Raw genomic sequence first — 15,294 nt, 5'->3', positions numbered from 1 at the left:
TTTAGCTTGGAGTTTAGCGATGGTTAAGAGGTAGAACAATTAACTACGTAGTTGCGGTACAAATGTTGCTCGCTCCACACTTAGTTTTTATTCCACATTTCCAACTTCAGCTTGGTGTTGAAGGTAGACACAAAATGCTGGAGTAACTCAGCGGGTCAGGCAGCATCTCTGGAGAGAAGGAATGGGTGACGTTTCGGGTCGAGACCCTTTTAGATTTAGAGATACAGCGCAGAAACAGGCCCTTCGGCCCACCGGGTCCGCGCCGCCCAGCGATCCCCGCACACTAACACCATCCCACACCCACTAGGGACAATTTTTACATTTGCCCAGCCAATTAACCTACAGACCTGCACGTCTTTGGAGTGTGGGAGGAAACCGAAGATCTCGGAGAAAACCCACGCAGGTCACGGGGAGAACGTACAAACTCCGTACAGACGGCGCGCGTAGTCGGGATCGAACCTGTCTGGCGCTGCATTCGCTGTAAGGCAGCAACTCTACCGCTGTAAGGCAGCAACTCTACCGCTGCGCCCTTCTTCAGACTGATCAAAATGCAGAGTAAGCTGTTCGTAAGAGGGGGCGTTTTAACTAAATATTGGGAGAAGCAACGTGAGACAAAGCGTGTGGGGGGGTGGGGGGGAGTGTAAATTGTCTGTAAAATTACCTAGGGGATAATGTTTTCACTCTGGGCTACAGTTGTGTAACAATGTTAACCTTCGGTTGTCAAGGTTAGTGTGTTATTTGTATTGTCTCAAGGGCTACAGGGTATAATCACATGTAGTGATTTGTTCTTCTGTTCTTCTGTAACCCTGACAATTCATGATTATTTGAGCCCAATCCAGTGGCGCAGCGGGTAGAGCTGCTACCTCTCGGCACCGGAGACCCGGGTTCAATCCTCACCTCGGGTGCTGGAGTTTGCACGTTCTCCCTGTGACTGTGTGGGTTTCCTCCTGGGTGCTTGGTCTCCTCCCACTCCCCAATGATTTTATAAACTCGTCGCAGATAGAAGCGGAATTAGGCCATTCAGCCCATCGAGTCTGCGTTTTTTTTTCAAAATCCGGACTGATCTATTTTCCCTCTCAACCCCACATTCTTTAGAGATGCTGCCTGACCCGCTGAGTTACTCTCGGTTTCCTTTTGTGTATTAACCATTGTCTGGGGTTCCTTGTTTCTATCGTAAAATTCGATATGATAGAACTTTATTTATCCCAGGGGGATAAAAGTGACTGGTGGAAAGACGGGGAGGGGGGGAAAGGGGAGGGGGGGGAAAGGGGAGGGGGGGAAAGGGGAGGGGGGGGAAAGGGGAGGAGGGGGAAGAGAGGGAGGGGGGGAAGAGAGGGAGGAGTTATACAGTTTGATAGCCACAGGGAAGAAGGATCTGCTGTGGCGTTCTGTACTGCATCAATAGACAATAGGTGCAGGAGGAGGCCATTCGGCCCTTCGAGCCTGTACGCACCGCCATTCAATATGATCATGGCTGATCATTCTCAATCAGTACCCCGTTCCTGCCTTCTCCCCATACCCCCTGACTCCGCTAACCTTAAGAGCTCTATCTCGCTCTCTCTTGAAAGCATTCAGAGAATTGGCCTCCACTGCCTTCTGAGGCAGAGAATTCCACACCTTCACCACTCTCTGACCGAAAAAGGTTTTTCCTCATCTCCGTTCTAAATGGCCTACCCCTTATTCTTAAACTGTGGCCCCTTGTTCTGGACTCCCCCAACATTGGGACCATGTTTCCTGCCTTTAACGTGTCCAACCCCTTAATAATCTTATACGTTTCGATAAGATCCCCTCTCATCCTTCTAAATTCCAGTGTATACAAGCCTAGTCGCTCCAGTCTTTCAACGTACGACGTTGAATTTAAAAAGAGAGTTAGATAGTGCTCTCGGGGCTTGTGGATTCAAGGGATATGGGGAGAAGGCAGGCACGGGTTACTGATTGTGGACATGATAGCAATGAATGGCTGGAAGGGCCGAATGGCCTCCTCCTGCACCTGTTTTCTATGTTTCGACCACTTATGACAACTCCGTGCCTTTCTGCCCCCCTCGTTTTTGCAGACCGTTCGAGTATGGCGATCTCCGCTGCGGGTCAGGACTCCGGCCTTTTGCCGCCCTCCACCGCGGCCTTTCTCCTCCCAGTGCCTGTTGCCGCAGCTGCCCGTGCCTCCGTTGAGACACACCCTGGAGCGCTACCTGCTGGCGCTGCAGCCTCTGGTGAGCCCGGAGGAGCTGGAGCAGACTAGGCAGATAGTGAGAGACTTCAGTAAACCGCGCGGCATCGGGCCCAAGATGCAGGACCGGCTGGAGAAACGGGCCAAGAGGACGGAGAACTGGGTAAGCACTTCTCGTAGGGTTGCCCCAACTGTGCCGTGTGGGCCGGGACATCCCGTATTTTGGGCCTAGTAGGCTTGTCCCGTACGGAACTGCCCTTGTCCCGTTTTAGGGCCGATGGGGGCGCTGCAGGCCCTGACCCTGTAGGCCCTGACCCTGTAGGCCCTGACCCTGTAGGCCCGGACCCTATAGGCCCGGACACTGCAGGCCCAGACGCTGAGGGGCGTATCCACCACACTCTGCCCCCCCCCCCCCCCATGTCCAGCAGCAGAAGGACCCTAAACTGTGGTCCTCCCCCACAGAGCCTTGGCGTGACTGCACCGAGCTTCAGTGCGTCCCTCAGCACGTCCTCCTGCAGTCTGCAGCGGGCCCAGTCAGCAACATTCCCCGACGGGCGTCTCGCTCCGCTGGGAGGTCAACAAAGCTCGGGCAGACCAAAGAGTGTCTTTCACCGAGTTAATGACCTTCCGGCCGCACTCGATCTCAGTCTCTGAATGCGTCCCTGGGAACAGTCCGTACGTAAATCACCGAGTCCTCTGTGGCAGAGCTGCTTGGAATCATTTGTATTCATATAATATAATAATTTTTAGAGAACAATTAATAATTAATAATTCAACAAATATAACAATTAATATAAATATAATTTAATTTCAATAATAATCATCATTTATTATAATCTATTATAATCAAACATATTATTATCAAATGAACAATAATCATTTGGAGAATGTACAATTTGTAATTTGATTTATAATCAAATGAACAATAATCATTTGGAGAATGTACAATTTATAATTTGATTTATAATCAAATGAATATTAATCATTTGGAGAACGTACAAACTCCGTACAGACAGCACCCGTAGTCGGGATCGAACTTGGTTCTCCTGTGCTGTAAGGCAGCAACTCTACCACTGCACCACTGGTGCCTGGGTCCTGGACTTTCTCACCGCCAGGCCCCAAGTGGTCAAGATGGGGAGACATACTTCTAACCCCCTCACCCTGAACACAGGAACCCCCCAGGGTTGCGTCCTTAGCCCCCTACTGTACTCCCTGTACACACACGACTGTGTGGCCAGGTTCAGCTCCACCCCCATCATCAAGTTTGCTGACGACACAGTGGTGGTGGGCCGGATCTCCGACAATGATGAGAAGGCCTACCGGGAGGAGGTGGCTGATCTGGCACTCTGGTGTCAGGACAATAGCCTCCTCTTGAATGTCACAAACACTAAAGAGCTGACTGTAGACTTCAGAAGGGCTCAACATCCAAGGACGTACACGCCACTGGAGATAAATGGGATTACTGTGGATAGGGTGAGCAGCTTTAAATACCTGGGAGTCCACATCACAGAGGATCTGACATGGACAACACACATTGCCGCACTGGTGAGTAAGGCAAGGCAGCGCCTTTACCACCTCAGACAGCTGAGGAAATTCAGAGTCTCTCTGAGGATCCTTCAGTGCTTCTACTCTGGGGCTGTAGAGAGCATCTTGTCCGGGAACATCACAGTCTGGTTTGGGAACAGCTCTGCCCAGGACAGGAAGGCTCTGCGGAGTGTAGTGCGTTCGGCTGAATGCACCATGGGAACTACACTCGCCCCCCTGCAGGACCTATACATCAGGAGGTGCAGATCCAGAGCCAGCAACATTATGGGGGACCCCTACCACCCCAGCAACGGACTGTTCCAGCTGCTACGGGCAGGCAAACGCCTCCGCTGTCACGCTGTGAAAACGGAGAGGATGAGACGGAGTTTCTTCCCACAGGCCATCAGGACTGTTAACTCTCGTATCACCAGGGACTCATTTAATTTACTGTATTCATTTATTTTTAGTGTTACATTTTTTTTTTTCTATTGTGTTTTGTAGTTTAGCACAACCCGCAGGTGTTGCCACTTCCATTTCACTGCACATCTTGTATATGTGTGTGACAAATAAACTTGGCTTGACTGGACTGGACTGGACTGGACTGGACTTGACTTGATTGGACTTGACTTGACTGTCCCATGGTGAGTGGGATTGATTAATTTACTTTATTTTACTCTATTTTACTTTATTTTACCTTAGTTTAGTTTAGTTTTGTCGTGGAAGTGACACCAGCATTAGTTCAGCTGTCAAATTAATTAATGGTAGACCCAAAATGCTGGAGTAACTCAGCGGGACGGGCAGCATCTCTGGAGCATCCCTCTTGAGACCTTTTTATTTCTAACTGCCCGCGTGACATCAACTGTCTCAACTTTTCCGCTCCCCTTACCTACTCGAACCTCTGCAGCTCCTTCTGCAGTTGTACAGGGCCCGAGTGAGACCGCACCTGGAGTACTGTGTGCAGTTTTGGTCTCCAAATTTGAGGAAGGATATTCTTGCTATTGAGGGCGTGCAGCGTAGGTTTACTGGGTTAATTCCTGGATTGGCGGGACTGTCATATGTTGGAAGACTGGAGCGACTAGGCTTGTATGCACTGGAATTTAGAAGGATGAGAGGAGATCTCATCGAAAAGTATAAGATTATTAAGGGGTTGGACACGTTAGAGGCAGCACTGCCATTCAATGTAATCATGGCTGATCATTCTCAATCAGTACCCCGTTCCTGCCTTCTCCCCATACCCCCTGACTCCGCTATCCTTAAGAGCTCTATCTAGCTCTCTCTTGAATGCATTCAGAGAATTGGCCTCCACTGCCTTCTGAGGCAGAGAATTCCACAGATTCACAACTCTCTGACTGAAAAAGTTTTTCCTCATCTCAGTTCTAAATGTCCTACCCCTTATTCTTAAACTGTGGCCCCTTGTTCTGGACTCCCCCAACATTGGGAACATGTTTCCTGCCTCTAACGTGTCCAACCCCTTAATAATCTTATACGTTTCGATAAGATCTCCTCTCATCCTTCTACGTACCTGTCCGTCTTTGGAGTGTGGGAGGAAACCGAATGGTCTCGGAGAAAACCCACGCAGGTCGCGGGGAGAACGTACAAACTCCGTACAGACGGCGCCCGTAGTCGGGATGGAACCCGAGTCTCCCGCGCTGCATTCGCTGTAAGGCGGCAACTCTACCGCTGCGCCACCGTGCCGCCATGAATTGAATTGATGGGCTGGAGAGGGGGGTTTGGGCCTGGTCTGACCACTTGTCTTTTCGTGCTTCCTTGTCGCGCCCGCTCTCCCCCTGCTCTCCGCCATCCTGTGGTTGCTTCTCTTTCAGCTGACTGACTGGTGGATCCAGAGTGCCTACCTGACGTGCCGGCTCCCCCTGGCCGTGCACTCCAACCCTGCCGTGGTACTGCCCAAACAGGACTACAATGACTGGAAAGGGCAGCTCAGGTAGGACAGTCCACACCAGGTTTGTGTTCAGCTTCCAACGTCTACGCTATCCTTCTTGCTGTTGAGGGCGTGCAGCGTAGGTTCACTGGGTTAATTCCCGGAATGGCGGGACTGTCGTATTTTGAAAGACTGGAGCGACTAGGTGGGTATCCGCTGGAATTTAATAGACAATAGGTGCAGGAGGAGGCCATTCGGCCCTTCGAGCCTGTACGCACCGCCATTCAATATGATCATGGCTGATCATCCAACTCAGTATCCCGTACCTGCCTTCTCTCCATACCCCCTGGTCCCTTTAGCCACAAGGGCCACATCTAACTCCCTCTTAAATATAGCCAATGAACTGGCCTCAACTACCTTCTGTGGCAGAGAATTCCACAGATTCACCACTCTCTGTGTGAAAAAAAAGTTCTCATCTCGGTCCTAAAAGACTTCCCCCTTATCCTTAAACTGTGACCCCTTGTTCTGGACTTCCCCAACATCGGGAACAATCTTCCTGCATCTAGCCTGTCCAACCCCTTAAGAATTTTGTAAGTTTCTATAAGATCCCCCCTCAATCTTCTAAATTCCAGCGAGTACAAGCCGCTTCGAGCCAGCACCACCATTCAACGTGATCATGGCTGATCATTCTCAATCAGTACCCCGTTCCTGCCTTCCCCCCATACCCCCTGACTCCGCTATCCTTATGAGCTCTATCTAGCTCTCTCTTGAATGCATTCAGAGAATTGGCCTCCACTGCCTTCTGAGGCTTGTATATACTGGAATTTAGGCTTGTATTTACTGGAATTTAGAAGGATGAGAGGGGATCTTATCGAAACGTATACGATTATTAAGGGGTTGGACACGTTAGAGGCAGGAAACATGTTCCCAATGCTGGGGGAGTCCAGAACTAGGGGCCACACACCGTTTAAGAATAAGGGGTAGGCCGTTTAGAACGGAGATGAGGAAAAACCTTTTTCAGTCAGAGAGTTGTGAATCTGTGGAATTCTCTGCCTCAGAAGGCAGTGGAGGCCAATTCTCTGAATGCATTCAAGAGAGAGCTAGATAGAGCTCGTAAGGATAGCGGAGTCAGGGGTATGGGGAGAAGGCAGGAACAGGGTACTGATTGAGAATGATCAGCCATGATCACATTGAATGGCAGTGCTGGCTCGAAGGGCCGAATGGTCTCCTCCTTCACCTATTGTCTATTGCTTAGGTGCAGATGTGATGGAAATCTTGCTTGCAACAGCATCTCGGCCATAGGCAGTCAGATGAGCACACAGAAGCAAATTATCCACCAAGTTTACAGGAGTCCAGAACCAGGGGACAACTCTCTGGGTGAAAAAGTTCCTCCTCGCCTCCGTTTTAAATGGCCTCCCCTTTATTCTAAGACTGTGTGGCCCCCTGGTTCTGGACTCCCCCAACATTGGGAACATTTTTCCTGCATCTAGCTTGTCCAGTCCTTTTATAATTTTATATGTCTCTATAAGGCCCCCTCTCATCCTTCTAAACTCCAGTGAATGCAAGCCTTGGGAACAAGGTGATCAAAATCGACTTGAGACTGAAGTTAACAATTGACATTACTGTGCATTGATTGGAATAGTATCTCCAAATAATGTCGATACTTTCGGAACGATTGGATTCTCATGGTCCTTTTCTCGTCCCTTCAGGTTTGCGGCCAAACTGATCGCTGGTGTGCTGGACTTCAAGTCTAAGCTCGACAGGCAAGTGTTTCCAGTTGACCTAGGAAGACTAGTGGGAGAACTGGGAAGGGGGAGGAGAGAGAGAGAGAGGGGGATAGTGGAACTACCTGAAGTTGGAGAAGTCAATGTTCAAAACCGCCGCCATTTTGTTCTCGTTTTGTTTTCTTTAGCCAGTCACTACCAATTGAGTACAGCCGGGCGAACCCCCTGTGCATGCATCTGTACGCCAAGATCCTGTCCTCCTGTCGAATCCCTGGGCCCAAACACGACACCCTGATAAATTATGGCTGTACCAGGAGTCCACCAACGCACATCACTGTCGTCCGCAACTTCCAGGTAAACCCTCAACCTCCGTACAAGCTCTAAACTACAGAGACGTGGGGGCCATTGGTTTTGGCTTTATGCACTATTAATGTTTGTTTGTGTGTGTGTGTGTGTGTGTGTGTGTGTGTGTGTGTATATATGCACCGATGAGCCAAAACATTATGACCATCGACCAGAAAATTCACCCAGAGAGTTGTGAATCTGTGGAATTCTCTGCCTCAGAAGGCAGTGGAGGCCAATTCTCTGGATGCTTTCAAGAGAGAGTTAGACGGAGCTCATAAAGATAGCGGAGTCAGGGGATACGGGGAGAGGGCAGGAACGCGGTACTGATTGTGGATGGTCAGCCATGATCAGAGTGAATGGCGGTGTTTGCTCGAAGGGCCGAATGGCTTCCTCCTGCACCTGTTGTCTATTGTCATTGACAGGCGAAGTGAATAACATTGATTATCTTGTTACAATGGCACCTGTCAAGGGGTGGGATATATTAGGCAGCAAGTGAACAGTCAGTTCTTGAAGTTGATGTGTTGGATACAGGAAAAATGGGCAGGAGTAAAGACCTGAGCGGCTTCGACAAGGGCCAAATTGTTATGGCCAGACGACTGGGTCAGAGCATCTCTGAAACGGCAAGGCTTGTGAGGTGCTCCCGGTCAGCAGTGATGAGTACCGACCGACAGTGGTCCGCGGAGGGACAAACCGGCGACAGGCAGGGTGTTGGGCTCCCAAGGCTCATCGATCCCGGAGGGCAACGAAGGCTATCCCGTCTGGTCCGAACCGACAGAAGGTCGACTGTGGCACAAGTCACAGAAACGTTTAATTGTGGTCACGGGAGGAATGTGTCATAATACACAGTGCATCGCACCCTGCTGCGTATGGGGCTGCACACGGAGGACCAGTCAAAGTGCCCATAAAGGCATAATGTTTTGGCTCATCAATAGACAATAGGTGCAGGAGTAGGCCATTCGGCCCTTCGAGCCAGCACCGCCATTCATGTGATCATGGCTGGTCATTCTCAATCAGTACCCCGTTCCTGCCTTCTCCCCAAACCCCCTGACTCCGCTATCCTTAAGAGCTCTATCTAGCTCTCTCTTGAATGCATTCAGAGAATTGGCCTCCACTGCCTTCTGAGGCAGAGAATTCCACACCTTCACCACTCTCTGACTGAAAAAGTTCTTCCTCATCTCCGTTCTAAATGGTCTACCCCTTATTATTAAACTGTGGCCTCTTGTTCTGGACTCCCCCAACATTGGGAACATGTTTCCTGCCTCTAATGTGTCCAATCCCCTAATTATCTTATATGTTTCAATAAGATCCCCCCTCATCCTTCTAAATTCCAGTGTATACAAGCCCAATTGCTCCAGCCTTTCAACATACGACAGTCCCGCCATTCCGGGAATTAACCTAGTGAACCTACGCTGCACGCCCTCCATAGCAAGAATATCCTTCCTCAAATTTGGAGACCAAAACTGCACACAGTACTCCAGGTGCGGTCTCACCAGGGCCCGGTACAACTGTAGAAGGACCTCTTTGCTCCTATACTCAACTCCTCTTGTTATGAAGGCCAACATTTCATTGGCTTTCTTCACTGCCTGCTGAACCTGCATGCTTCCTTTCATTGACTGATGCACTAGGACACCCAGATCTCGTTGAACTCCCCGTCCTCCTAACTTGACACCATTCAGATAATAATCTGCCTTTCTATTCTTACTTCCAAAGTGAATAACCTCACACTTATCTACATTAAACTGCATCTGCCATGTATCCGCCCACTCACACAATCTGTCCAAGTCACCCTGCAGCCTTATTGCATCTTCCTCACAATTCACACTACCCCCCAGCTTAGTATCATCTGCAAATTTGCTAATGGTACTTTTAATCCCTTCGTCTAAGTCATTCATGTATATCGTAAATAGCTGGGGTCCCAGCACCGAACCTTGCGGTACCCCACTGGTCACTGCCTGCCATTCCGAAAGGGACCCATTTATCCCCACTCTTTGCTTTCTGTCTGTCAACCAATTTTCTATCCATGTCAGTACCCTACCCCCAATACCATGTGCCCTAATTTTGCCCACTAATCTCCTATGTGGGACCTTGTCGAAGGCTTTCTGAAAGTCGAGGTACACCACATCCACTGACTCTCCCCTGTCAATTTTCCTAGTTACATCCTCAAAAAATTCCAGTAGATTTGTCAAGCATGATTTCCCCTTCGTAAATCCATGCTGACTCGGAATGATCCTGTTACTGCTATCCAAATGCTCAGCAATTTCGTCTTTTATAATTGACTCTAGCATCTTCCCCACCACTGATGTCAGACTAACTGGTCTATAATTACCCGTTTTCTCTCTCCCTCCTTTCTAAAAAAGTGGGATAACATTTGCTATCCTCCAATCCACAGGAACTGATCCTGAATCTATAGAACATTGAAAAATGATCTCCAATGCTTCCACTATTTCTAGAGCCACCTCCTTAAGTACTCTGGGATGCAGACCATCAGGCCCTGGGGATTTATCAGCCTTCAGTCCCATCAGTCTACCCAAAACCATTTCCTGCCTAATGTGGATTTCCTTCAGTTCCTCCATCACCCTAGGTTCTCCGGCCCCTAGAACATTTGGGAGATTGTGTGTATCTTCCTCAGTGAAGACAGATCCAAAGTAACGGTTTAACTCGTCTGCCATTTCTTTGTTCCCCATAATAAATTCCCCTGCTTCTGTCTTCAAGGGACCCACATTTGCCTTGACTATTTTTTTCCTCTTCACGTACCTAAAAAAACTTTTGCTATCCTCCTTTATATTATTGGCTAATTTACCCTCGTACCTCATCTTTTCTCCCAGTATTGCCTTTTTAGTTAACTTTTGTTGCTCTTTAAAAGAGTCCCAATCCTCTGTCTTCCCACTCTTCTTTGCTATGTTATACTTCCTCTCCTTAATTTTTATGCTGTCCCTGACTTCCCTTGTCAGCCACACGTGTCTCTTACTCCCCTTAGAGTCTTTCCACCTCTTTGGAATAAATTGATCCTGCAACCTCTGCATTATTCCCAGGAATACCTGCCATTGCTGTTCTACCGTCTTCCCTGCTAGGGCCTCCTTCCAGTCAATTTTGGCCAGCTCCTGCCTCATGCCTCTGTAATCCCCTTTGCTATACTGTAATACCGACACTTCCAATTTTCCCTTCTGCCTTTCCATTTGCAGAGTAAAACTTATCATGTTGTGATCACTGCCTCCTAATGGCTCTTTTACCTCTAGTCCCCTTATCAGATCAGGATCATTACACAACACTAAATCCAGAATTGCCTTCTCCCTGGTAGGCTCCAGTACAAGCTGTTCTAAGAATCCATCTCAAAGTCACTCTACAATCTCTCTTTCCTGGGGCCCATTTCCAACCTGATTTTCCCTGTCTACCTGCATGTTGAAATCTCCCATAACCACCGTAGCATTACATTTTTGACACGCCAATTTTATCTCCTGATTCAACTTGCACCCTATGTCGAGGCTACTGTTTGGGGGCCTATAGATAACTCCCATTAGGGTCTTTTTACCCTTACAATTTCTCATTTCTATCCATACTGATTCAACATCTCCTGATTCTATGTCACCCCTTGCAAGGGAATGAATATCATTCCTTACCATCAGAGCAACCCCACCCCCTCTGCCCACCTGTCTGTCTTTTCTATACGTTGTATACCCCTGAATATTCAGTTCCCAGCCCTGGTCCTCTTGTAGCCATGTCTCAGTGATGCCTACAACATCATACTTGCCCATGACTAACTGAGCCTCAAGCTCATCCACTTTATTTTTTATACTACGCGCATTTAAGTACAACACTTTAACTTCTGTATTTACCTCCCCTCTCACATCGGTCACAATTGGCCCTGCCCTTAATTTCTTTTCCCCTCTAGAACTTCTGTTCCCATTCTTCCGAGAGTCTTTTGCAATATCTCCTGTATTCCCTTTTTTTACCTCGTCTTCATATTCACAATTTGTTAACCCCTCCCCCCCACTACTTAGTTTAAAGCCACAGGTGTCACACCAGCAAACCTGCCTGCCAGAATGTTTGTCCCCCTGCTGTTAAGATGCAACCCGTCCCACTGGGGTCTCCTGTAGTCCTCGTCCACTCCCCCCTGAAACAGTCTCCCACCTTCGCTCGACCTGGACCCTTGGTGTGGCAGCCTCACAATAGGTCCTGTCGAGGAAACTCTCGCATTCCCGGATGGCCCTGAGGTCATCTAACTGCCTCTCCAACTCCACTACACGTCTCTTCAGGAGCTGCACCTGGACACAGTTCTTGCAGGTGTAGCTCCCAGAAGCTCCAGCGACGTCCCTGTCTTCCCACATCCTTCAGGAAACACACTGCACCAACTTTTCCGCCATTACCTTGTGTCTATAAACAGTTCTTCTCAGCCAACGGGCGTCCTTGCTCTGCTCCTGGACTTTTCAAACTGACTACTAGCGTCCTCTTGGCGCTCTTTTTAAACTGCCTTTTCCACTGTAATTAACACTTACTTTTCTTCTCAGCCAACGGGCGTCCTTGCTCTGCTCCCTCATCCTTCTAAATTCCAGTGTATACAAGCCTAGTTGCTCCATTCGAAGGGCCGAATGGCCTACTCCTGCATCTATTGTCTATTGTTGACTTGTTAGCACACAACCAAAGGTTTTCACTGCACATCGGTACACTTGGCAATAAACTAATATCAGGAGTTTAGTTTAGTTTAGTTTGCCTGACCTGCTGAGTTACTCCAGCACTTTCCATTTTCTAAACCAGCATCTGCAGTTCCTTGGGTCCCAGGACTGATATTGTGCAGGAAAATACCTGCAGATGCTGGTACAAAAATCGAAGGTATCACAAAAAGCTGGAGTAACTCAGTGGGTCAGGCAGCTTCTCAGGAGAGCAGGAATGGGTGACGTTTCGGGTCGAAGTGGGTCTCGACCTAAAACGCCACCCATTCCTTCTCTCCTGAGATGCTGCCTGAACCGCTGAGTTACTCTGGCTTGCTGTGATACCTCAGGACTGATATTAACCAGTTAATTGGCTCAAAATCCCAGCTTCCGCAGTTCTTCATTTCCCATTTCCACCGACATAATCGAAGATGAGTCTCACACCCACACTATCCACGCACATTAACACCATCCCACACACACTAGGGACAATTTACACATACACTCAAGCCAATCAACCTACGAACCTGTGTATCTTTGGAGCGTGGGAGGAAACCGAAGATCTCGGAGATCTCGGAGAAAACCCACACGGGTCGGGGGAAGCGTACAAACTCCGCGCAGACTGCGCCCGTGGTCGGGATCGAAACCGGGTCTCCGACGCTGTGACGCAGCGACTCACAACGACTAGCAATTTTCCAGATGATACAAAGCTGGGTGGTAGTGTGAACTGTGAGGATGATGCTATGAGGTTGCAGGGTGACTTGGACAGGTTGTGTGAGTGGGCGGATGCATGGCAGATGCAGTTTAATGTGGATAAGTGTGAGGTTATCCACTTTGGTGGTAAGAATAGGAAGGCAGAGTATTACCTGAATGGTGTCAAGTTTGGACAAGGGGACGTACAACCAGATCTGGGTGTCCTAGTGCATCAGTCACTGAAAGGAAGCATGCAGGTACAGCAGGCAGTGAAGAAAGCAAATGGAATGTTGGCCTTCATAACAAGAGGAGTTGAGTATAGGAGCAAAGAGGTCCTTCTGCAGTTGTACAGGGCCCAAGTGAGACCGCACCTGGAGTACTGTGTGCAGTTTTGGTCTCCAAATTTGAGGAAGGATATTCTTGCTATTGAGGGCGCGCAGCGTAGGTTTACTAGGTTAATTCCCGGAATGGCGGGACTGTCATATGTTGAAAGACTGGAGCAACTAGGCTTGTATACACTGGAATTTAGAAGGATGAGAGGGGATCTTATCGAAACGTATAAGATTATTAAGGGGTTGGACACGTTAGAGGCAGGAAACATGTTCCCAATGTTGGGGGAGTCCAGAACCAGGGGCCAAAGTTTAAGAATAAGGGGTAGGCCATTTAGAACGGAGATGAGGAAAAATCTTTTTCAGTCAGAGTTGTAAATCTGCAGAATTCTCTGCAGATTTAAGTGCGGGTAATGTTTCATTTCACTACACATTTATGTGTATGTGACAAATAAACGACTATTGATTGATATTGACTATTGGCCTCAGAAGGCAGTGGAGGCCAATTCTCTGGATGCATTCAAGAGAGAGGTAGATAGACCTCTTAAGGATAGCGGAGTCAGGGGGTACGGGGAGAAGGCAGGAACGGGGTACTGATTGAGAATGATCAGCCATGATCACATTGAATGGCGGTGCTGGCTCGAAGGGCCGAATGGCCTCCACCTGCACCTATTGCCTATTGTCTATTGACTCTACCACTGGGCCCCTGGGCCCGCTGTAGCTCCTGTTCAGCTGGGAATTTGCTGGCCCTGCTCGGGGCGTGTTCCAACACTCCTGCACTTGCTTGTCCTTGCAGTTCTTCCACCTGGACGTGTACAACAGTGACGGTTCGCCACTGACCGTCGACCAGATCCACATGCAGCTGCAACGCATCCGCAACTTCTCCTGGAAGACGGACAAGGAGCCGCTGGGTGTCCTGACGAGCGACCACCGGAATACCTGGGGCCAGGCGTACAACACCCTCATGAAAGGTAGACTCTCCGATCGATCCCCGCGCCCAACGATTGAACTGGTTAAAGTTTAGGTTAGAGACACAGCGCAGAAACAGGCCCTTCGGCCCACCGGGTCTGCGCCGACCAGCGATTCCCACCCCCGCACATTAACACTATCCTGCACACACTAGGGACAGTTGTACAGGGCTGTGTGAGTGGGCGGATGCATGGCAGATGCAGTTTAATGTGGATAAGTGTGAGGTTATCCACTTTGGTGGTAAGAATAGGAAGGCAGAGTATTATCTGAATGGTGTCAAGTTAGGAAAAGGGGACGTACAACGAGATCTGGGTGTCCTAGTGCATCAGTCACTGAAAGGAAGCATGCAGGTACAGCAGGCAGTGAAGAAAGCCAATGGAATGTTGACCTTCACAACAAGAGGAGTTGAGTATAGGAGCAAAAAGGTCCTTCTGCAGTTGTACAGGGCCCTGGTGAGACCGCACCTGGAGTACTGTGCGCAGTTTTGGTCTCTAAATTTGAGGAAAGATATTCTTGCTATTGAAGGCATGCAGCGTAGGTTTACTAGGTTAATTCCCGGAATGGCGGGACTGTCATATGTTGAAAGACTGGAGCGACTAGGCTTGTATACACTGGAATTTAGAAGGATGAGAGGGGATCTTATTGAAACGTATAAGATTATTAAGGGGTTGGACAAGTTAGAGGCAGGAAACATGTTCCCAATGTTGGGGGAGTCCAGAACCAGGGGCCACAGTTTAAGAACAAGGGGTAGGCCATTTAGAACGGAGATGAGGAAAAACTTTTTCAGTCAGAGAGTTGTGAATCTGTGGAATTCTCTGCCTCAGAAGGCACTGGAGGCTTATTCTCTGAGTGCATTCAAGAGAGAGCTAGATAGAGCTCTTAAGGATAGCGGAGTCAGGGGGTATGGGGAGAAGGCAGGAACGGGGTACTGATTGTGAATGATCAGCCATGATCGCATTGAATGGTGGTGCTGGCTCGAAGGGCTGAATGGCCTCCTCCTGCACGTATTGTCTATTTC

At 48.9% G+C, this 15,294-nt stretch overlaps 1 protein-coding gene across 3 annotated transcripts in view; it reads left to right on the top strand.

Annotated features, from left to right (window-relative positions):
- Positions 1 to 15,294, top strand: part of LOC144603086 (carnitine O-acetyltransferase-like) — a 58,247-nt gene that overhangs the window by 19,419 nt on the left and 23,534 nt on the right. For 2 of the 3 annotated variants that reach the window (XM_078416222.1, XM_078416220.1), the window contains exons 2-6: positions 2,055 to 2,330; positions 5,515 to 5,633; positions 7,280 to 7,333; positions 7,483 to 7,648; positions 14,104 to 14,278. In XM_078416222.1, coding sequence (XP_078272348.1) covers positions 2,286 to 2,330; positions 5,515 to 5,633; positions 7,280 to 7,333; positions 7,483 to 7,648; positions 14,104 to 14,278 — 559 coding nt within the window. In that variant the 5' untranslated portion in view covers positions 2,055 to 2,285. Of the gene's footprint in view, positions 1 to 2,054; positions 2,331 to 5,514; positions 5,634 to 7,279; positions 7,338 to 7,482; positions 7,649 to 14,103; positions 14,279 to 15,294 lie in introns of all 3 variants that reach the window. The other variant, XM_078416219.1, reaches the window with a different exon arrangement.

The sequence above is a fragment of the Rhinoraja longicauda genome, chromosome 19 (genome assembly GCF_053455715.1).
Source record: "Rhinoraja longicauda isolate Sanriku21f chromosome 19, sRhiLon1.1, whole genome shotgun sequence".
Classification (NCBI taxonomy): domain Eukaryota; kingdom Metazoa; phylum Chordata; class Chondrichthyes; order Rajiformes; family Arhynchobatidae; genus Rhinoraja; species Rhinoraja longicauda.
This window is presented reverse-complemented; position numbering and strand designations above follow the sequence as displayed.